Here is a 23,587-nt window from a genome sequence, read left to right as displayed (position 1 = left end):
CTAATATTTAGGCTGTAATTTTTTTCTCCCAGACATCTCCCAAACCAGAATGAACTCGTTTATCCTATATGAACTATAATGCAGAGCCAGAGAGAGTGGCATCTCTTTACAGTTGAGGGGAGTCTGTGCACCCCTGTGGGGCTCTAGGCTTCCGTAGTTCTCCGTAACAACATATTGGGGTAGGTACACTAGATGCATATGACCAATGAAGCTACCAAGCTACTGCTCTGGAAAGAACTCAGAGCCTAAGAAATTACTTTCTGTGGGAACCTTTCATGCCTTCCCACATTTCTTTCTGCCACGAGAGAGAAAGAGAGAGAGAGAGAGAGAGAGAGAGTTCTTTGGATGAGTTCTGTCATAGCGTGAAGGTGTTTTGACTTTTGTCTTTGGCTTTAAGTTATGTCTGTCATAGCGTGAAGGTGTTTTGACTTTTGTCTTTGGCTTTAAGTTACTCTCCAATGTAACATGCAAAGGCCAAGCCAGCTCTGGCCAGCTGTCATTGTTTCAGTTCAGGATCCTGTTAAAATGTTTCAAGTCTTTGCAGACTCTCCAACCTCAAATCCAACTGTCTAGTCTTCTTAGCTTCTGTTCCCGAGACTATTCTGCCTGAGATCCCTAATGTGGGCAACATTAAGATCAGTGCCCACCTACAGTCAGGCATACTCTGGGCCACACCCGTACACTGACCAATCCAATCACTGGCTCTCTTCCAGCTAGGCTCTATGTCCCTCCCCTCCCCTCTGCTGTACCTGTATACTAACGTGTAAAATATATTTGAGTTTGAAAATCCAAAACACTAAAAAAAAAAAAAAAAAAAAAAAAAAAAAAAAACCTGAAAGCACAGTTCTGTAACCATTTAGGTTATAGGAATTTTAGCCCTCACCTGTCTATTATTAAGACAAAATGTCTATAATGAAAAAAATTAGGTAACTACACACTAAGTTGTTTATTCTGCATCAGCTTCACACATTCCAGTCTTGTGACCAGGCTGAAGCTGATTCACTTGCATGTGATTTCTTTTTTATCGCTGCCTAGGCGTTCTGACAGTGGGAGATGCCAGTCTTTGAGTCTAAACAAGAAAAGTGCCCTCACACCCAGCTTACTAAGACTGCTAGCTAACTCTTTCTTAGATTTATTCTTTAGACATTATAGGTAATGTTCTCGGGTCATAAGGTTACCTAACTCTAACCCTAGTGAGGTCTAGAGTATGATTTCTAAACAGGACCTGGGGCTCATCTCAGTAGCTGGCCTCTCTGCCTATGCTCATCTTCCCAGTTGTGTGTCCTCCCTAGTTGGAGACACTCACACGGCTGCTTCTTCTCCCTTACAGGATTCGCATTTACGGTGACCCCTGCCTGATAGTTATGTTGTGAGATGTGACTTTTGAGCGTTCATTATTATCTAGAAGGCAGCACACTACCAATCAACAGAAGAGGAAGAGCTCTGCGGCCAACTGCCTGCTGTAAACCCACCAGGCCATTTATGAGCCGTGACACTTCAGTTAATGCAGGTAAATGTTGCTTAAGTTTTACCACCTATAAAGTGAGAAAGATGAACATTTTACCAGTCTCATAAAACCACAGTGAGGATCTAGTGGTATCTATTACACACACACACACACACACACACACACACACACACACACACACACAGACACACTATGTAATAGAGTCAAGCTATGTAAAATGAGAGAACATTTAGTATCATACGTGCTATGGAGTAAGTGGTTTATATTGTTGTTGTTGTTATTGTTTGTTGTTGTTGTTATTTATAATTTAATATATTGAGATTAAGTTATATCCAAAAATAACAATTATATCAGAAAATAACTTGATAAATTTGCTTGTTATATTTTTGTTTACTATGTATTTTTAGAGCTAAGCAGCTATTTCTTTAAAATAAAATAAAAATTCCAGAATGTATTTATATTCTGTCTTTCTCAAACTGCTAGTCTAAGGTTGAGAGACTTTTCTGGGCATTTAGGCTGAAGCCATCTATGGTGATGTGTCTCCAGGGGGGGCTAGTGTAAAATGCTCTGGGTGGAGGCTGACCTGGGGAGTTCCGGTGCACCCCCCTTCTCCTTCAAATCGCTTGCATGTGATTCGGAGTACCTATGGCGTTTTCAGCGTTTGAAATGGCAATCTGAATTAGCCAAAACACGGTTGAAACACAACTGCGTTTTGTGGCAAGCACAGCTGGCTCTTGACTTAGAGCAGGGTGCCTGTCACTCAGTGAGCTCCGCCCTCCGCAGCCCCGCCCCCACTTCCTCCTTCCTGAGCTTCTCCTCTGCCAAGCACGCACAAATCTCCAGGCTCATGAGTTTTTATTGACTTTCGTAGGTCACATGGGCCTGGTGCGATTGGCATTTACAGAGTGAACTTTAACACGACGATAACCTGTAATTCCACAGTCATTAGCCACCGCTGAGCTTCCTGCTTAGAGCTCTTTGGTAGTCACTTGGCTCTTCAGAATTCATCGAGCTAGATAATGAATATCATATCTGAAAAGCTTCTACTGCAGTAATCTGATTTTTCTGTGCTTTGTCCCCATGTGTAAGCAGACCTTCACGGGGACTGACACCCCATTTCTATTCACCAACAATGTGCCGCACCGGGGCAGCAACCGTCTTAACAAATCACAAAACTCATAAGCAATCTAGGATTGGGGCAGACACTCAGGTCTCCTCTAGTTTCCCTGCTCTGGATTAAATCGAAGTTAAACTTGTTAGTTCCTTTATCAATCACACCCAGAAGGGGCATACTTAGGGTTCCAGCTAACCTGTACACTCCCTCCTCCCTTGCACACTTAGGTAATAAGCCTCTCTGTACTGTGACTACTTCACTGCTTTCTACAAACAGCACTGAAGAGTCACTAGGCCATTTCTCACTTGTGCCTCACGCATAAGTGGATGCAAGCTGATGTTCCTTAAAGGCCAAGTTGGCGCTTACGGAGAGCAGAGAGATGGCCACTGTCCTCTTATTCTGTCCCTGCTGTCTACTAGCCTTGCTACTTCTCTTAAGTCTGCTTTCTTAGGACACAGCAGAGGGTAGCATTTATTCTTGCCCTCCAGTGTAGACCTGCCTCTCCTTTAGAGCAAGCCCAGAGCACTAGGCTCACGATTCATGCTGGAGGTGAACCTGTCCTTCTGGCTTGCAGGCTGAAGCTGGGAGACAGCCACCCACACTCCGGCACACCCTCTCCCTGTGTTTAACTTACCATTTCACCTATTGGCCTGGCCGTCCTCCCAAGGTCTCAGCCCACATTTAAAAAAAAAAAATCCTTTTCATCTTTTCTCAGCATAGTTGAGTTTATTTAAAAGAAAACACAAAATGAAAAAATAAAAAGCTAACAAACAAAAAACTCCCAAATTATTCTCTGAAGGGAGGGCCTCGGTGTGGAGGTGCTTTCCTCTGTGAGATAAGAGCACAGCTCACCGCCTCACACACGTCCCTTGTGGCCGACAAGCATGTGTGTAAACTGGCTAAGCAGGGTCAGAGACACAGTCAGCTTGTGACCACAGAGCAGGAAGCAGCCCACTGGCTCTCCCCAACGGGAGGCGCCCCAGGTCCGAGGGGCACATGCATTAAAGCGACATAGTACACTCTCATATTCAGCTAAAGCCAGCGGTGGGAGCCCGGCACACTGCTAGCACACTGGTCTCTTAGGGTGGCGTGGCTCTTACACCGGATCTGAGCAGATCTTCCAGGGTGTACTGAGTCAACACCCGTGACTAAGGTCAGTTTTCGTGAGAATTATTCGGACGTCAAATTTGACGCTTAGGGGATGGGAGGAGAATTTCCGTTTTTCTCCCACCACAGAATGAGCCGAATCAAAGCAGAGCTGGTTTGGGAGCCTCCACAGGCACAGTTCTACGTTCCTCATGTGGTAACTCACAAAACACTGGATAAGCAACACTGTACTAAAAGGAACTTAAGCCTGTCAGGTTAATTACACAATATTAGGTACGAAAACAAACAGTGCAACACAAAACATAGCTACATCATTATTTGCAGTAAATGTTAACTCTAAATAAGTGCAACCTGTCCACAAATGCTTGCTATAGAACTAATTAAAAAATAAAATTGGATGGATAAACATGAAAAAAAAATTCTCACCGAGAATTTTTTTTTTAAATATCAGCACTCATTTAGAGTTCGGGATTTGTGAAAGAAAAGCTTTAAAAGGAGCAAACCTGATTGGCTGTGGCTGTTGCTGCGAAGGGGACACTTGTTGCAGGAGTTGTTGCTGCAGAGACAGTGGCGGACGTAGCGCTGTGCATCATGGGTACTTTCAGGAGGGGAACCATGGGAGCAATGAACAGGAGGGTGTAGCATTATGGTAATAGAAGTGGTATTTGGCATGGTGAATATCAGAGCAGCAAGCCATCATGGGTTAACCAGCAGATGGCATGCGATCACAGTGCAAAGCAAGGGAGCATGGGAGAGAAATAAAAAGGGAAAATAGCTTATTACAAGTACAGTTAAAGGAAGTTCTCAAACACAATCAGTGATTCCCAGAGAGCCCAAAGCGCATTGCTTTGATCAAAACAGAGCTATTCCCAATTCAGAGGATGACATCATGACCATAGCTACAGCTGCTTCTCAATACATGATAGGTAATACCCAATGAACCAAGTGGACTGATCATAAATTCCAAAACGTCACAGGCTCAGAGGGCCTAATTTAGAATAGGATGAACTTTGGAATCAATTGTGATTAAACCAAAAACCATTTTTCTCTTAAATTTGGAAGCATATCTGTAAGGTGGATTTCAGTGGCTCCATGTTTTACTTTGGTCACTAAAAAGTGAGGCAAGAGAAATGGCTTTGGTGTAAATTCTAGAGCAGTTACTACGAAGTAACCAGATCCATTTTTGCCAGTGTTGACTTTCTGAATTTGTAAGGGAGATGGATCAGCTGCCCTGAAGACAGACTTGTGTGCCAAGGTCCTGAATTCGAGAGAAGACCCCGCGGTTAAAATTCCCCATCTAAGGGAATGCATGTGGAGGCACAAAAATAAGCAAAGCAAAAACAATACTAAAAAAACCAAAGCCATTAAAAATAAGTCTGCCCTCTAAAAAGAGAAGTAAGTAGCGTAGTTCAGGCACTTGGTCTCAAAACACATCCAAGTATAATTGTTTTCCAAAAATAAATACTTCTGGGAAACTCTGATAACTCTAACACACAGCAAAGAGGAGGTAAAGGCACACACCACTATGAAACTTTAAAACACTGATGAAATTAGCCTGCCTCTGCTTGCTTCATGCTAAACCAGATAAACTATAAAGAGAAACAACACAAATCATTTTTTTTTAAAAAAAGCACACTTGCACTTGTGGTTTCACATCTCTGTGGTGATCGTTCTAGCATTAAGAGGTCACATTAAAAAACCATCACTCTCTTAAATACACAAGCATAGTTTACACGTTAACTCTAAAGCTATTAAGCCTTCAGATCTACTTCCTAAAGTATTCTCTACTGTCTCTGAAATACATGTCAAACAGTGAAGGCATTGCACATCATATAAAAGACAAATAAAAAAAGGTTGGAACCTACCAATACTGGTAGCGGGTGTCATGCACAAAACTGACCCTGAAGTCATGCAATGGGGGGAGGGAAAGGTGAATAAAAGGGAAAGAAACAGGTTAGCGGTTTAGAGTTAACATTCAGAGTGAGATCGAAGCACAAGGAGGTTAGTTTACACAGTTCTTAGGGCCGTTCACATCGTCAGTATTAGCAGAGAGATCCAACTTACTTAAAGCCAATAAGATTCCAAGCCCCACTCTCCGAGTACTTGAGTACTCTCCCCTTCTACTCTAGGCCAACATGATCCTAAGGAGGATGGCATGTGATGATGCAACTGTGTCCTTCTCTGAAGACCTCAAAGGATTTTACACACATGATCAAGTTAACCCTGTCAGGTGGAGAGTAGGTATTTTACAGATGAAAAAATCTGAGGCACAGTAACCCCTCCAAGGTCAAGTGCAGTGTGAGCCAAGGACATGGCCTGAGGTAGAGTCCTGTGCTAAATCCAGGCCAGAGCTGATGCTCGCCAGAGTGCGCTACACCCCGGAGTGCGGTGAAATGTGTGTTGTGTCGATAGAAATGTGAAAAGAAGAACAGTGAGTTGAGATTTCACATCCTCTAAATCAAAGCCCTTGCCGCGGATGGCAGGGGTCTCTTGAGCCACAACTTGGGTGCTAGGAATGTAGATGGAAGCTTCTGAATGGACTTGCTGCCTAGGTCTGTCTGGGATCTGTTCTGGCTAGGAGACTCTCTGTGACAAAGGGGTGGCATATGGCAGTGAAGTCTAAGTACCACATATGTAATTGTGGAGAACTGGAACCACACTAGGACCCTGGTGAGAGATTTTGATCATGGCCACTTCAAGGAGGCTTCCGAGGGATCGAAGAGTTAGGGAGTGTTGGTTGGTGTCTGGGTTAGTGGGAGAAGGGAATCCAATGTCACTGCTTCTTTGGGAAGAACTCTGTTACTTGTGAATGGTCTTAATGATGTACATGTGTCACGGAATTCTGACTGAACAGCAATCAAAGTCAGGAGGGCGGGAGGATGTGTTGGGAGCTCTGTTCCTCAGAATGTAAATGAAGGCAATATAAGGATTCTTAGAAACTCAGGGTCATGAAGGTGTGGTTTCAGGACTACCTGCTGAGATGTTAGATGTAAATCTAGAAACTAAATATCTTCACTCACGTTCATAAGAACCTCCTTGCCTGACCTACATTTTGACCAGGCATCACTGATTTGGGAAACAACTATCCAAGCGGACTACTTCTAGTCTGTCTGTCTGTCTGTCTGTCTGTCTGTCTGTCTGTCTCTCTCTCTCTCTCTCTCTCTCTCTCTCAGTACATCCACCTTGGCACACACTCCGAGACACACACAGATGTGCTTACACGAAACTCACATGCAGCTCGCACGCTCTCTTCCTCCATCCCCCTCTCTCTACTTTCATAAACATAGAAAGTTCCCTGTGCCACGCTTTCAATCCCTTGCTCTCGTCTGCCCTTCAGTCCTTCAATCCTCTTCTAGCTGGTTTTATTCTTGCTCAGATCCACAGAACATGGTTACACCTTCATCCTCAGTTTCCGGGACATTTTGGCACTTGCCTACACTTTGCACACTAAGTCACTTTCTTTCTTTGATTTCTTAAAACATGCACGTGCGTGCAAACACACACACACACACACACACACACACTTCTAAAAGCTTCTGCTGAATTCTCTCTAATATTTATATGTGCTGGAGTTTCTAGAGCCTGCCTGGGTCCTCTTTATTTAATTTTTTTTCCTGCTCAGTGGATCTTCTATGAGCGTTTCAGGCCATCCATTCCCAAACTCTCAGTGATCCCATGGCTTCCATGTTTTGTGCCCTGCCAGACTGAAAGCCTCTCCACCTAACTATTCCCCTGACCTCCCCTCTCCTCCACGAGACTCTCCGGTGGAACACGCTAAGCTGTGTTCTTTCCCACCTGGTCTCCTCCGCATGGGGAAACCATGCAACCAATGCCATCGCAGTGTGACCTTTAGCCTCGGTTGTTGCGAGATGCTGCTGTTTCCTCGTGGTCGTCCCAGGTCCGTCTCCCTGCTGAGCCAGCACGTGGCTGCTTCTGAGCCGCCGAGGGCCTGTCTGCCTAGCCATGACTTCTGCTGCTCTGCAAGTTCCCATCCCAACACTGCTACTATCAGCTCTGCCATAGCATCCCGTCGGGCCCTCCTGCTCCTCTCTGCTCCAGACTCCACTCTGCTGGCACAGTCACTTCGAGTCTGGGAAGGCTTTGCTGCTTTGAGGATGGAGGCTCTTCTAGCCCAGGCCCTGACTGCCTCCCCACCTCAGCACTCCTCCCTGGTACCGAGGTCCGTCTGGATGGGCCTTCATTACTTTCAACTGAATACTTTAGACTTTTAATCTAATTTTGGGCTCCCCTGCCCCTGATCTAGAATACTCTTTAGTCACTTCTTTCTTTCCTCAGGTGTCAAAGTCTGAGCCATTTCTTCAGAAAATCATCTCATCTTAGTTTCCCCATCTCCCCCATCACCCAAGCCAGTTTCTGTTTCTGTTTCGTTTTAATTATTTGAACTCTTTGCCTTTTCATTCATACTACTCTAAATTTTATTAACCTATTTATATGAGTGCTTAGCATCTTTCTCATTCTGCTGTGGTCTCAAAAAGGCAGAGATCCCATTTAACTAGATGCACAAGGCACTTCGGATTACCCCTCTTCGTGGGTCAGTGTTCCAGCCCACTGTAAAAAGCACTTTGGGGGAAACTTACTCCTGAAAATTATTAAAGGGTCTAGATTGTAAAATATTCCACTTTAGAGTTAACTGTGTTAGGCTTCAAAGTCACTGCTGAAAAATCCCCCTTTATTCTTACTGTGTTCTATAGTGAACAGGTTTTCTCAAGGGCTTCCTGGGTTACACTAGTGAAATACACAAGGGGAGTCAACCATCAGAAACTGTCCCTGCAGCCACAGAGAGCAGTGTGTTGCTCTGGCTTGTGTCCTGGATGTGGGAAGTGCTTGACCACGTGACTTCACTGGGCCCCTCTGTGCCGGCCAAGAGTGATTTGAACATGGGGCGTACGGAGCTTAGGACACGTAGATTGCTCTCTTAATGCCAGATCCTGGTTCTGCTCTGCTTTCCAAGCCATGTCTCCACCTTTCACCTAGTTCCACCCTCTGCTCTTCCCACAAATCCTATGAGTAATGTATACTATTGCTACAGGGAATGGTGCTCTATTCTTCAAACTTACTCTTGTCATACCTGCCCAGTATGTTCTTCCCCTAACGGTGCAATCTTACTCCCCTTTAAAGTTGTTAGCAAATTGTCCTGCTTTGGAAAATATCCCTGCTCTGTACTGTTCATGCCTGCATCTGTTGAAGATGAACACCTTGCCTCTCACGCCTCCACCTAGCCCATCCTTCATGCTGTGGACTCTGGTTTTTACCCAGCTCTGGGACCCTTTACCTTTTCATAGCATGTCTGCAACTCAGACCATAGCACATGCTTCAGGAATGCTCACTGCACCAAATAGAGACCATACGTTTCCCCTGAAGGTGAACAGATCTTTTTCAAGTGTATGAGAAACTATGAAACATTTATGGTTTCTCTTACGCGGAAATGTCTGGCCTAGAGCCTCCCATAGGCACTTCTAACATAATGAAGTATTTTAAGGGAGGACTCTGCACTGCCTTTTCTCTGACCTGGTCAACGTTTCACTGGGATGCCGGTGCTCTCTAAGTAAGCATCTCAGACGTTTGCTTCCTTCCTCCATTGCACAAGTACTTCACCCCGAGCGTCTGTGAGCCAGAACTAGGTGGGTGGTGCTTAGGTGTGTGCGTGCCATTTTGTAGTGTAAACACAGCCTCAGTTTTTCCATCTGCAAAATGCAAACAACTTCTCGCCACTGACAGAACTGTGCCATCTTGAAGAACAATGACAGCGTGTGCAAGAATACTTAAGAGTCATTCAGAATAGACTTGTCACAGAGATGCCCAAAGCTATTTATCACACGGCTGTTTCTGAGACCATGCGTGATTTTGCCACTTTCCTATCATAGCAAGGGAAATGTATAAACTTCTTAGTTAAAATAACCTCTATAATTGTTTTTGTTTTAAAGAAAGAAACAAGAGAGGAGAATTCCACCCACCATGGTTGTAGAGAATAATCCCATATCCTGTGCCTTACATTGAAATCTTAAAGCCTAGAGGCAGATTGCCTAAGATCCAAATTCACATTGCGTCAGTGGGAGGATTTCAGTACATATAAAAGTTTAGCTATGCCTGGCCTTCCACTGCAGGGAACCGTCCAAGAAGACACACACAAAAAATGCTTTTGATCTGTATGTATGAAAACTGCTTATGTAAAACATTAACAGAAAGATTTAAAAAAATGTTCATTGAAAATAGTGGGTTAACCATCTGCTAAAAATCACCACACAGTGTCATCACCTGATCTGCAGAGGTTTAAAAGCAGCCAGGGTAAATAATTACTATCGCTGTCACCTTTTACATAATGTTGGAAACATTGTTTATAAGCAAGATTCCCTGAAGCAAACAAACAAGAAAGCCTACCACAATCATGGAGATTTTTCTGTCGATGTAATTGGGTGAGAGCTTATGCTAAAATTATTTTAATAAAATATTTTCTATCACTTCAGAGAAGTGTAGTGAATTTGTTGGAAGTTCAAATACCACTCCAGTACACAAAATTCACATGGTTATCCACTGTGATCTTTATAGCATATAGCAAATACGCTACAAGCACTTGTAATTCACAGAACTAACCAGGCTACCTACCGTCCACCTTTAAGCTTCCAAAGGCTACAGAAAGTTGCCAACACAGTTGAACTGTTCCAGGGGAATCCACCAGAGGGCGGACAGACACAGCCCAGCTAACAGGGACTATTTATCATTACCCATCCACAGCACTGGGCTATTGCTTAAGCTAGGCTATTCACCCTCGATTTGCAAACACTTAAGGGCGTCTCTACAGAATCTTAGAGTGGGGACACTTTTGATGAATTAGTCAACCAGTCCATACTGGATTGGGGTATTGCACATGCTGTAAAGGGAGGGCCTCACTGGGATTCCCAGGAGACGGTATCGTCTGTATTACCCACTCTTCAGAAACAGACTTGCCTTTCAGAGTTTTCCATTCGGCATTTTTTTCTGTCTCTTAAAGTATATAATGGCCACAAAGTCTACAATGAGACACTTGTAGTAACCACACAGGATCCTCAGGGTGAGCTGACCTTCTGGTAATTATGTTATTTCAGGTGTGTTACAATCACAAATACGGCTAAGCTAAGAAGACAGCATGGAATGCCATTAATTTAGGTTTCAGTGGGGTAAGATATGAAAGTATTTTAAATATAGATTGAGAACTCATGAACTTTCTGACAGTGCATTTCTATTAATATATATATATATATATATATATATAGTTTATTGGTTACTAATTCATTTAAAATACTAATTCAGATAGTTTACCTTTCATTTACAGTTTTTATACAAAGACTGTTACTAGAATAAACTCCAACCCTAATGCTCATAGGTATGGACTCTAAGATTAATATATCTAATCACATTGATTAATGACAGTGTCTCCTTGATGTGATGGGACAAGGAATACGGGCTTGGAAAAACTCAGTGGATGCTCTTTCCAACAAGGTTCCAGTCACCTGTTTCTAACAGAGACTAAAAGGTAAAGTTGGTCAAGTGAAGATGACCACGTCTGTAAGAGTGAGTGAGTGAGTGTGTGTGTGTGTGCATGTGGCCGTGTCTGCAGTCTCTGAACTGGAACTGGGTAAAATATTGCGGGGGAATCGAGTTAGAATGGCTAAGTGTTACATTGTTTTTCTTTACCTGAATGGATTTTTCATGCCACTTCAAAAACAAAACCCCATTTTAATCTGGTTTGGGGGGAAGTCTGTAGACTCTGTTTTGGGGCCAGTGGAGGTGGTGTAATGTTATGTAAATGGAACTGGGCACTGGAACAGCAGCCTGGTGTTTATGTCAGCTCTGCCACCTTGGAAAGTCACTTCTCATTATCCTGGGGGCCTCAGTTTTCTCATTTGTAAAACAGTCCACTAGATGAGGAATTCATGAAGACCCTTCTGCCCATGAGACCCCGTGGTAAACAGACGGTCTCCAGCGATTGGTAGGCTAAGGGACAGTAGCCCCTCCTCTTATCACTCATTGGCTTAGAACGGAGGACAAGCACTCCAGATAGCTGTGAACTTGGTGAGAGTGGAGAAGGATGAAGAGAGAGAGAATGGATATAAAATACGAGCAGAAGATTGCTTTCATTTGAGTAGCCTTAGACTTTTTAGTGCTCTGAACAGAAGCAGGGAAAAAAACGGTTAGTATTTACTGGAATTTATATTTTTAGGTCATTGAGTGTTAAGGACAAATTTCAATTATCTCATATTAAAAAAAAATCTTGCTTGCATAAACTATTTTTGGGGGCCTGCGTAAATAGAAGAGACCCAAAGCTTTAACCGCTCCCTGTCTCTCAAGCTAAATCCCACCAAACCCTTTGCTTTAGAAGGCTAACTACCTTTAGCTCTCAAAGCAAGGTCAACAGGTTTAGGTAGCCAGGGCTGTGGTGGGCCAGGCTGTATTCGCACCTTCTAAATGCAAACTAGATGCCTTGACCAAACAGCTTAAAGAGATGAGAAGAAAGCACATGACTGGAAGGGCACAGGACACAGACACGGAGAGCACGTACCTGTGGGGATGAACGCCGTGTGTTGCTGCAGCTGCGCACTGGTCAGAGCCTGCTGGTAGTGCAAGACGCTGGGGTTGAAGACCGTGCTGGCCCCGTTGCTTTTTTCAAGTGCTTGTCTCTTTGGTAAAGGGTGGAGAGCACCAGGAGGGAAGGCCTGAAAGCGAAGAATTCGATAAGATGTGTCCAACTTAAAGCAAGCTTGCATTCCACGTCCACAGAGATCATCAACTGCAACATTCTTTTTTTTTCTTTTCTTTCTTTCTTTAAAAAAAAAAATGACAGCTAAAGAGATGCCTCTGCCATGCACCTTAATTTAAACAGCGGCAATGTCGAATGAGTGAGAATTTGTTATTGAGAGCGGAAGCATGAATTCTGTAACCCAAAAAGAGTAGCATCTCAACTAAGGGAAAGAAAAACTATCAAGCAACAACAATGGAAAAAAATGGCTTCAGCTTTTTTTTTTTTTTTAAATAAAAACAGGTTAAACTACACTAAGGGGGAAAAAGGAGCATTTGCGTTATTATTAATATCTATTCTTTAACTGAATGGCAGTTTCTTGAATTTAAAGGTTAATAAGAATTACAATGAGCATTTTTTTCTGAGCCACATAATTTAAATTTGCTTCACTCTTTGGAAAAGTTATTAAAATTTTGTTAGATTCAATATTTATTTCCCAGATTACATATGCAAATGAGATGACTAAACACCTTATTGAATTCATCCATTTTAAAATTAATAATAATGATTGGCTGCAACCAGTATTTTTACATACAAATCTCAGCTGGTTCTCTGAAAAGCTACATGCAAAGCGAAAGGTGAAAGGTCAAAGTACCAGGTCTACAGTTGCTTCGAGAGGTCGCTTCAGTGCTTTGGCAGTCGACTGAGTCTTTTAATAACAGGCAGCGAGCACATGATGGCAGTGGGCCAATGGGATTCAAGCGAATTAACATACAGGTAAACAGCAAGCAGAGGTGCATCATGGGAACGGCATTGCATTGTGGATAGGTGAGAAGGAAAAAAATATTCTGAATGCAATATACAACGTACAAAACACTAGGCATGCACAACAACAAAAATGTTCTCTAAAGAAATGAATATTACACCTTAAATTAGTATCGAAGCAAAAAATGCATCTACTATACCTTAGTTAAAAGCATATAAGAGAGTAAAATATAGATGTTTGAAATTCAGGAAAGTTAATTAAAACAGCAGCTTGCATACACACCATAAGCACTTTTTTATATTGCTTCGGGGGGGGGGAGGGGGATGCAAAACTTTTAAGGTCCATAGGGCTGAAGAACATCTGATAAGTTAGTTCCGATATAAAATAATGAAGAAATCAAGTACATTCCAATTTGAAAAAAAAAAAAAAACTTCATTTAGCTCTGTTTTGATTCAGATTAACCTAACAAAATGAAGTGGCAAACTGAGACAAAAAAAAAATTCAGGCAAAAAATATTCAAACACAAGGTTATTTATGCAAAAAAACGGTTTGGGTTTGGGTTTGGGTCGTTATTTTTTGGCTGAATCACATGGGAAATTGCCTCAGTTCCTGTCTTCATTCTGCTAGGGTGGGTCTCAGCATGTGCGTGAACATCCCAGACCTTGGACAATTTGAATTTAAACAGGAACTTCCCCAGTGTTTCACTTTTACTGTGCTTCATTTCAAAATACTAACTTATCATCCGTTCTGTTTCTACTCCATTTGAAATTATAATGTATTTCAAACAACTTACCAGATTATAAACTAAGAATGTAGCCTCTACAAAAGGCATGTCACGTCGTTGGGTATTACAGGGGTTTCTCTTTGGTAATACTATCGGTACTTTTAGCTACGATCAGGGGTTAACCGGTTGATTGGCAAGTGGGACTTTTTCTAGAACAAGCAGCTAAAATAGCAGGGAACTGCCTTCAGACAAGCAGAGCGCTGCCTTCAACTTACACCAGTACTTCTGGGAAGATGGTTTCATTTAAACAACCAAGAGTATTGGCTATGGATTGATTTAGACCTCAATGGAAAAAAAATTCTCCTCTTTCTGGTTGTTAACAGGTAGAACAATTCTAGGAGAGGATTCTGGGAAAGTAAGGAGGTCCAGGAAGCAGCTCCAATGCGCACGGGAACAATGGCCATCCCCCTTTATGGTGAGAACAATAGGTAAATCCCCAAGGTTTGTCTGAGAGAATTCAGTCTGAAGGTCTGTGGGAGAATGGTGGTCTTTGAAAGGAAGGGAGATGGAGCTTTCCCCTCAAGACAGGAACAATTAATGATGTTTTCCTTGGCAAAGGTAGAGTTGCCCATCATTCCATGACTCAGGATAAAAAAACAAAAACAAAAACAAATGTGAGAGAAAGCTTAGGAGCTGTGGAACTTGGAGAAAGAGACTAGAAATAAGGTGGAAAGAGCTGTAGGCAGAGAATCCCCAACAGGGAAGAGAATATGTTCTAGAAAGCAATTTGGATAAAGTTGATCGAATACTGGGGACTGATAAAAAAAAAAACCCAAAAGGAATATTAAAAATCAAAACAGCCCAAACTCTTAGAGATTTCTTTTTGCTTTGTTTTTGAGACAAAGCCTCACTTTTTAGCCCAGATTGGCCTTGAACTCACAGTAATTCTCCTGCATCAGCCCCCCAGAATGCCAGGACTACAAGCATGGACCACAGTGCCGAGCAACTCCTGGATATTATTAAATATAAATCCAATGAACTTCCACGACTTAATTCTGGTTATCTCTCCTTCCTGTGAGGTTTCACAATGTTAACCGACGCAGGGTTGGCTTGATTTCATTGACTGATGTGTGTACACCTCTACACATGTGGGGCCATCAGAGAATGACTTGTGGGAGACAGTCATCCTCCCACTATGTGGATCCCGGGGATTGACCTCGGGTCATCAGGCAGTAACTGACTGCTTACTGCACCCTCCCGTGGGCCCTCCCAGGCTTGCTGTGGTTTCCGAGCTTCACTAATCTTAGTTCACTGAGGACTCCATGGCTACTCTCACAGACCACTGGGAATGCTCATCAGCTGGCAGAGCCCGAAATCATTCTCTCCTTAACTTTCAGTCTCCAGTTTCCTACTTTCCCAGCCTTTGGGATTTAGGAAACAAATTTCCTAGTGGACGGGTCTTTTTTTGACTTCCATTAAGGCTGGTACACAGGAACACAATTTTGATGCAACAGAGCATCCTTTAGTGAGTTTTCCAAGCAGAATAAGTACCGTTTAATATTTCTTTTTATGGCAGTCTTTTGGATGTTTAATAGTCTGTGTTTATTTTTCTTTTAGGTTGTTAACACCTGATTTTTACACTTTAGAGTAACTTAGGACCTGATGTAAAGTAAGAATTGTGACATTTCTCCCTTTTCCACTGCACAGTATATTTCTTTTATTAGATGCAATTTTCTTCTAAGATGCATTGAGGTTTTGAAATATGAAGGGTTTCATACATTTTAAGGCTTTATACAATGTGCATAAAGCACACACATAGACAATCATGTCACCACAGGCTTGCTGGCATACAGCTACGGACCCAGGTGAGAATGTCTGTTCACCTTCAGGCTCAGATCTCACCTCAGGGATAGAGCAGTCCCGGGTGTGTTAGGAGCCTGTTTGGCACCAGTGCAAGAAAGGGCAATTTAACCAGAACCCCACTGCATGCCAGACACTTGGTCTCTTTTCTTGCTGGCCTTGTCTCTCTTACTGATCCTCTATGGTCTAGGTCTGAATGGATAGACACCAGTGATAAGACTTTATGAGAGGTTGAGATTTCTTTTTCAGAGTCAAGGCACCATCACACTACAGGTCAAGGTGAGAACAATTGTCCAGGCCAGCATCAGAGGTGGGGATGGAGGAGGTCGGGAGAGCCGGGGGCAACAATCAGAAGTGCCGGCTCACCGGTCCTAAAATGAGGCAGACAGAAGTGTGGGCTTGGAGTTCCAGTGACTGTTTTCCAGAACCACTGAAACTTATCTGGCGACCGGCAGCTTGTCCCGTTACCAGTTCTTTCCATTGCCATCCATCTTGGTTTATGTGAACAAAGACTACACATGAAGACCAAATACCCTTTGTGTTAAAACTAGCAAAGGGCACCTCTGACAAGCTTACTCTTAGGTCTGGAAAATTCTCGTGAGAGAGATGCTCATATTTTAAGAGGTATTATGAAAGAATAAGGCTCAAATGGAGATAAATGCCTCTTCTTTTCAAGAGTCGGAGCTTTAAATTCCTTCTTAATGCCTGACTATTTAAAATCAGGGGGAAGATCCCTGGACAATAATAAGAACCTACACCATGGAAGCGCTCTGTCTTCGGCTAAGGAAGTCTGGAGAATGGAAGGTTAGCATTTTCAGCTGCACCCAGCTCTCCATTTGTCCTCTAAATAAGGAAATAGAATAATAGACTTTCTGCACTGTTCTGGATAATCTTGCCTGTAAGGTTCATCAAACTATACCAAGGCTGGTTTCAAATGAGCCCTTCACATTAACTGGAAAGATGTGACAGATTCAGCAATCTTCCCATCACTGTCACAGAGGCGCTGGCATTGTTCTGAAACTACATTGCTTTCGGTTGCCTCCAAAGATGCTTCGAAATCCTGTGACTGCTCAGCACTCCAAATTTGGGCACAGTGTAACAATCCAAGAAGCTATGGTAACTGACTCTCGCAGCATCTACTGCAGCAACCTTCCTGCATTCTGATGAGCTGACGTGAGATTGTGGAGGAGGGCCTCTGGCAGAGCTCAGCTGTGGCTTCACACTGTGGGGCTTTGGGTAAATGGACACTTCTGCTCATATCTCCACCACCCTGAGTCGCCTACCACTGACACAGATTCGGCACACTGCCCCTTCAGGACTGGATTTGGTATTGGCCGTGTGTATTGGAACTCCGACTTCTAGGACGACGTATAACCACAGCATGACAAGGTGGGGCTGAGTTTGATAGTCACGGTGACTACCCTGTTTTTAATCTTCACAGGTATTTGAGTGAGAGGGACAAATGTTTCCAGATTCAGTGTCTCAAGCTGGGCCACGGTGGCCCAGGGTAATCTGCTTCTGTCACTTTGACCATAGAGATGTAGCCACCAAGACAATGGCAGTGATCCACCCCCACTTTTAATCAGAGCCTCTGTTGAAACATTGTTTCCTTTCTCATCAGATGTAAGAATATATCCCTACAGATGGCTGTGTCATGGGGAGACGTTGGTCTCATAGAGTAGAAATGACAAGCCAAGGGGGGGGGAGGGAGAAAGGGGAGACAGACCTGGTAGCCGTCTCCAACATTCCCAAGCCCTGTCTTTCTCTCTTCTGTGAAGGTGTTACATGATGCAGAAAAAGTCAACTGGCCAGTTAAGCTACTGTCTCAATAGCAGAGTCCTGGTTAGGCCAGGGAGTACCCTAAGTCCCTGGTGTGGCTTATACAATGAATGCCGTCTGGGAACCTGACCTTGCTGGCCAAGAAGCAACACAAAGAGCAGTAAATTGGGGCTGGTCTGAAAAACTAACCACAGAGAAGACTCTCACCAAATAAGAGATTCACTAAGTAGATGGAAACTGAGTCCTCTACACTCACAGACTTAAAGGGCTCATTTTCTCTAAAGATAATTCATTTTCATATAGGTTGAATTATTTATGTGTTTTTATCTTTGCATCCCTCCACTTTGTTCCCAAATATACTCAGGTTTAGGGTTTCCACTTCCACTAAACCCTTCGTTGGAGTATTTCCCTCTCATGTGGATGCATTTGGCCCCACGTGTACAGGAACGGAAAGACTCAGAGTACTGTCTGAACCACTTACAGTGCCCGTGGAGACCAGAAGAGGGCGCTGGGTGCTCTAATACCAGAGTTAGAGATAGTTGTGAACTATGTGGGTGCTTGGGATAGAAATCGGGTCCTCTGGAAGAGCAGCCAGTGCTTATAAGCACTGAGCCATCTCTCCAGTACCTAGACTACACTCTCAGGTGCCTTTCATCTCTGAAGTCCTATCTGTTCTTGCCCAGGGAGGATACGCTTCTGTGTCCACCCTTCTCCCTGGAGCCTACCATGCTTCCCACGCTGTGGCTGACAAGCACAGTTGCTCACACTCTACATGCCAAGCTCCCGAAGGGCAAAGCAACCAGCCTCCTTCCTTCACCCCACCCAGCAGGTGCCAAGGGCTGGCAGGCTCTAAGTGGTTTCTATGAATGGGTGCGAGTGATGTGCCCACTGTACATGTAAAGATTTCTGACGATCTGGATGTCTTGCTTTAAAGTAAATTCATTAAAAATCTCTGCAACCTAGTGCCCTGGTTTTCAGCTGTGAGTGTGCACTGGAGTTGAGTCGCCCCAAAGATTCAGAGGGCCTGGGCCTGGTTCCTTTCCAAACCATAGCACTGCACCAGCTAATATGGGGTTAGGCATCAATGGTAGATCCTTCCCAAACCCTTCAGTTGATTCCTGAATACAACCAAGCCGGGGGAGTGGTCTGGGCATGTGATTCTCAGATGTTAGCATGCATACAAAACACCTGGGGGCGTTTAAATGTTATGTGTATGTGTGTGTCTGTCTGAGGATGTGCACTTACTAGGAGCCAGACCCCCTCCCCTGGAGCTGGAGTTACAGATGTTGTGAGCCACCTGATGTGGATGCTGGAAAGCCAACTCCAGTTCTCCCAAAGACTGTCCACACTTAACCACTGAGCTGTCTTTCCAGGCCCTAAATCTTCTGATTCTGAGACTCTAGGTGAGACAAGATTCTGGAGTCTTTATAGGCTCCCAGACGGTCAAAATGACAATGCTTCCTGTGGCGGAGGAGGCTGTGAGACTCAGGAGAGATAGCAGCTAGAGGGACAGTGAGGAGAATTAAAGGGCTAGCCTGGGTTAGAGGTCTTCTAGGTCATTCGTTTTAGCACCAGCTAGCTCAATTCCATTTCATCCTTTCCTGAGTTTGAACTCACCCTGACCTGTTGGCAGGCAGCGCAGCCAAGGGGAAATGGGGGGAGGAGAAGCTAGTGATCCACAGGGTCACTGGTTGCTCAGCATTTCTGAGGGCCACTCCCTTTCCCCCTAACTGACTGTAGAATAGGGCTGTACCACTTGCTTTGTCTCCTGGTTCACTGCAAGGCCCTAGACCCATGATCCTAGTAAGGATAGGGGAGGTTTGGAGACCAGATTGCAGAGGGGACAGAGCTCACAGCTTGGGTTCCCTGCACCTTGGGGATTTAGTTATTGTGAAGGGAAGGAAGGGCAAAACAGAACAAAACAAGAAGGGGTGGGGGATGACGACAGAGCTTAGGCAGCGGAGCAGCGGGAATGGCAGCCTTGTCTCCCAGCTGCCCGGAGGCACAGCTCCTTCCCACCCGCAAGCACCACCCGCGGCCTGGGAGGCGCAGCAGTGCGGGCGCAGCGGGCGCACTTACCATGACTGTGGCCGCGGCCGCGGCTGCCTGGGCGGCCACCGCGGCCTGGTTGGCTTGGTGCTGCGCAGCTTTGATTTTGGCCTGCAAGTGTGCAGGAGGGTGAAAATATTTGCATTTCTCCCTCATGCAACGCCCCTTTATGTAATCCATACAAACGGTTACGGTGTTGTCGTTTGTGTCGATCATAGTGCTGTCTGCCGGGTGTGCAAAGCGGCAGTCTGTCTCTCCCCGGGCACAGTTTCCTCGCTGGAACTCCCTGCATACCTGAGATAACGGGAAAGAGCAGAGTGCTGCAGAAGAAAGCCTGGTGGCCACCGCGCCAACGGAGGGGTAGGTGGGGGAGAGGACCAGGTGCAGGTGGAGGAGGAGGAGGAGGTAGAGGAGGAGGAGGAGGAGGAGGAGGGGGAGATTTCCCTTCATGGTGTCTTTAGGTTCAGAGGGTAAAACTGTAATGATCTAGAACCCAAGTTACCCAAATTGCTAAAGAGTTAATTAATTCTGGGTTTTGTTTTGCCCACTTTTCTAGGGTGGATATCGAAATAGAGAAATTAATCTGAAATCTGTTCTTTATCTAAAACGACAAAGGAAAAATAATTGAAGAAAGACACCACTGTTCTTGCAAAGTATAGCATATTTGTTTCCATTACCTACTTACGCCTTTGAATGCCGGTGTGGAAACAGTTATACAGCCTGTGCATATATCTACCTATCATACAGCATGCACATCTGTATGTACGTGTGTGTGTGTGTCTCTCTCTCTATCTGCCTGTCAATCAATCAATCAATCAATCATCTATTTGTTGCCATTCCACCCTCCTTTTTACTATACTTAGGTGGCCTGAGTTATATAATTCCCACATACTTTCTTTTTATTTATTTTTCCTTCTCTCCCCTCCCTTCCTTCTCCTTTTCTTCCCTTCAAGTTCTCTCTAGTCACTCTATGTCTTACAATGTGTCTGTGCTGGTTACACCTCTCTCTCTTTCTCTGTCTCTCTGTCTCTGTCTCTCTCTCTCTCTCTCTCTCTCTCTCTCTCTCTCTCTCTCGCAGTTGGTACCCCCTACTACGATAGTATCTTTGGGGTGCTATCTGTTCCTGGTACAAAAGGATGGTTAGCCTGTATACCAAGCTATCACAGTATATAGATAGTTCTGGGGAAATGACCCATCTGTTCTCCTCTCTGAGGATGAGGGCAAAGCTCCTGACTGTGAGGATTCCTCCCTCCCGACCCCACATTCTGCAAAGGTATCACAGGTAAAAAACCACCAATCGCAGGAACTAGCACATTCAGCGTCAAGGCTTTCATTTTAAACTCACTGTAGTTTTTTTTTGCTCACTCCCAAAGAAGAAGAAAGGAGAGAAAGATAGAGAAATACAGCAAGAGGAAAAATGAAAACAAATAGAACAGAGAAGTTAGAACTGCTGATCTCAAACAGTTGAACTTCTCTATCCTCTGAACCCTATAGTGAGAGCCAAGAGTTCACTATACAGATGCATTCTGTGGACATCGAGTACTCCTCACTCTAGATGGTATGAAGTAAGCAAAGCCTCTGCACATTACTTATGTAATTCATCCTTGCTATAAATACCAGCAGGAAGGAGCCCAGAGAATTGTGAAGTAGCCTCTTCTGGCCTCGGTCCCACAGCCAGGAAACGTAAGCACTGGCTCGTTTCCTGGTCACCAGTGATGCTGCTGAAGGGACAGAGATAAGAAGCTCAAGTCTGTACAAGGCAGTCATTTCTGAGTATTTCACTGACCTGTGGCCAAGCCAGGTTGACAGGTAAGTATTGGTTGAATCTCAGAGTCGTTCCCAATTTCTCCCTGTTTGGGTACTGGCCAACGTCCCATCATCAGTTACAAACATCTCTACACTAAAATCTAGTCAGATCTTCACCTAGATTCTGGTTTTGCTCACTCTGTTTTTTCAACAGAATCTCACGGAGCCGAGGCCAGCATCGGAGTAACTATGTAGCAGAGGCTGGCCTTGAACTGCCAATCCCCAGGCCTCTTCCTCCCAAGTGCTGGAATACCACATCCAGGGTTATTGAAGATCTGGGTCCTGGCTAACTGACCTTCACAGGTCTAGCTGGAGCTCACAGATGTTCTGTGTGCAGCTGATGTCTGTCCTGGTATGTAAAGGACAAAGGCTGATCTGTAAGGTCATCTGCCAGTCTCGGGTGTCTTGACTACCAATCCTGTAGAAAAGACCTTTAGTTCTCAACCTTTCTCATGTTATTTGGTTTTGCTGTCATACCCTGAGCACCTAAGCTCCCTCAGCCCCAGCAGGTAGAGGCTAAAACACTTCCCTTCTCAGAACAGATCTCAGTAGTCCTAGGCTAGCCTAAAGTTTCCCAAACAGTAGTGACTAGTTTATTCTCTGCATCTAAACATCACTATACTCTGGACAAACTAAGCAAAAAAAAATGTAGTTTTGAAAATACTTGTAGTTTGACATCCTGAAGTCTAAAACATTCCCCAGGGGCTAAGCAATAAACATTTCTTGCCCCCAAGATATATTTGGTTAGTTTTAAAATTCACACACGCTGGGAGAATATTCCTTAACAGGTCTGTATTCTAAGTATACAGAGATTACCTAACAATCCTAATCAACAGTGGAATGAAAGGAAACTTCAGAAATCTACCAGAATCTTTACATAACCACATGAAACGCCCTATTGTCTGTCACAGGGAGTGTGAAGCAAGACTAATAGGAGAACCCTTGGCTCTGACTAAAGAAAAATTTTATTTAACAAAGTCCGGGAGGATTTACCTGATCCAAATGCAAAAGTGTATGTGTAAAAATATATGTATTTAACCCTTTTGAACATTATAAAACATTCGGATTTACTTTAAAGACAGCAGATCAATAACCAAATTGACTCAGGCTACACTTTCTCCTACTTACTAATAAAGCCATTAAGACATGCAACAGCATCCACACCTGATTCATAGAACTGTTGGGGGGTGCTCCCTGACCTGTTTGGCTTCTGACCATTTCCAGAACTTTCTGGGGTCCACTAAAGCTATTTCTACTGTGCACAGCACTTAAGACCAAGAGCCAACTCTCTGGCTTGCATCCTGATGATGTCCATATTCTACTGGTGGATGATTTAGTGTTTCAAGACAGGTTCTCACTCTGTAGCCCACAGTGAACTTCTCTGCAGCCTGGTCTGGCCTTGAACTTGTGGCAGGCTCCTCATGCCAGCTCCTTGGCCCTGTTGTTACAGACACCGGCCACCATGTCTAGCTTAATGTTTTATTCTTATACATAAAACCCAAGCAGCTGGCATTTGCTTATATCAAAGTTGTTCTTTGCCTCGAGGATAATTTCCTTTATACAGGGCATCTATTTTATAGCACGGAACTGTGAATACATGGGATTGAAGCAGTTTGTGCGTGAACGTGGATTTTCTCTGCAGGATGAAATCATTTCACAAGCATCCATCCACTCTCACAGACAGACATTTCTATCATCAATGCATCTCCAAACACGAACGTAATTGAAGTACCTCCAGTTTATCAGTCCTGAGAAGTTTCTGAGTTGCAGTTGAGCCCGGGACAGTGACCGGTGGACTTCCGGGAACAATGACCGGTGTAGTGGGTAGAACCTCTGTTGGGACTAACCCAACTCCAGGGGTGACAGGCGCTAAGTAAGGAGCAAAGCTAATAGCCGCATTTGTCCCTATGGTGGGACCTACAGGAAAAGTGGGCTGTCGAAGGAAAACAAGACAGGAAAAACTCTTTTAGTGCAGAACTTACTAGTGAGAGTCTTTTGAGCAAGAATTCACACAGTCATTAGTAAATGCTATCTGAGAGAAACGTGTCCACTGCCTAGAATATCCTTTGTGTGCATTATACAGTTCAAATTTGAAATGCAAATTTCATTAATCACCCCCTTTTCTGTTCTTCTTTTGCTCCTCAGAAATGAAAACATCAGAAGTCCTTTCTTGCCTGAAC

General features: G+C 44.0%; 1 protein-coding gene across 9 annotated transcripts in view; it reads right to left on the bottom strand.

Moving 5' to 3' along the window:
* The window catches only part of Mbnl2 (muscleblind like splicing regulator 2), a 152,060-nt gene that overhangs the window by 19,855 nt on the left and 108,618 nt on the right, over nt 1–23,587 (bottom strand). For 3 of the 9 annotated variants that reach the window (XM_021181445.3, XM_085828841.1, XM_029468934.2), the window contains exons 4-9: nt 23,140–23,340; nt 19,632–19,895; nt 13,079–13,132; nt 12,247–12,400; nt 5,555–5,590; nt 4,193–4,287 (exon numbers count right to left, since the gene is read on the bottom strand). In XM_021181445.3, coding sequence (XP_021037104.1) covers nt 4,193–4,287; nt 5,555–5,590; nt 12,247–12,400; nt 13,079–13,132; nt 19,632–19,895; nt 23,140–23,340 — 804 coding nt within the window. The remainder of the gene's footprint in view (nt 1–4,192; nt 4,288–5,554; nt 5,591–12,246; nt 12,401–13,078; nt 13,133–19,631; nt 19,896–23,139; nt 23,341–23,587) is intronic. The other 6 variants (XM_085828842.1, XM_021181449.2, XM_021181450.3 and 3 more) reach the window with 6 other exon arrangements.

This window comes from Mus caroli, unplaced genomic scaffold (assembly GCF_978045245.1).
Source record: "Mus caroli unplaced genomic scaffold, Mus_caroli_1 scaffold_12, whole genome shotgun sequence".
In the NCBI taxonomy this organism is placed as follows: domain Eukaryota; kingdom Metazoa; phylum Chordata; class Mammalia; order Rodentia; family Muridae; genus Mus; species Mus caroli.
This window is presented reverse-complemented; position numbering and strand designations above follow the sequence as displayed.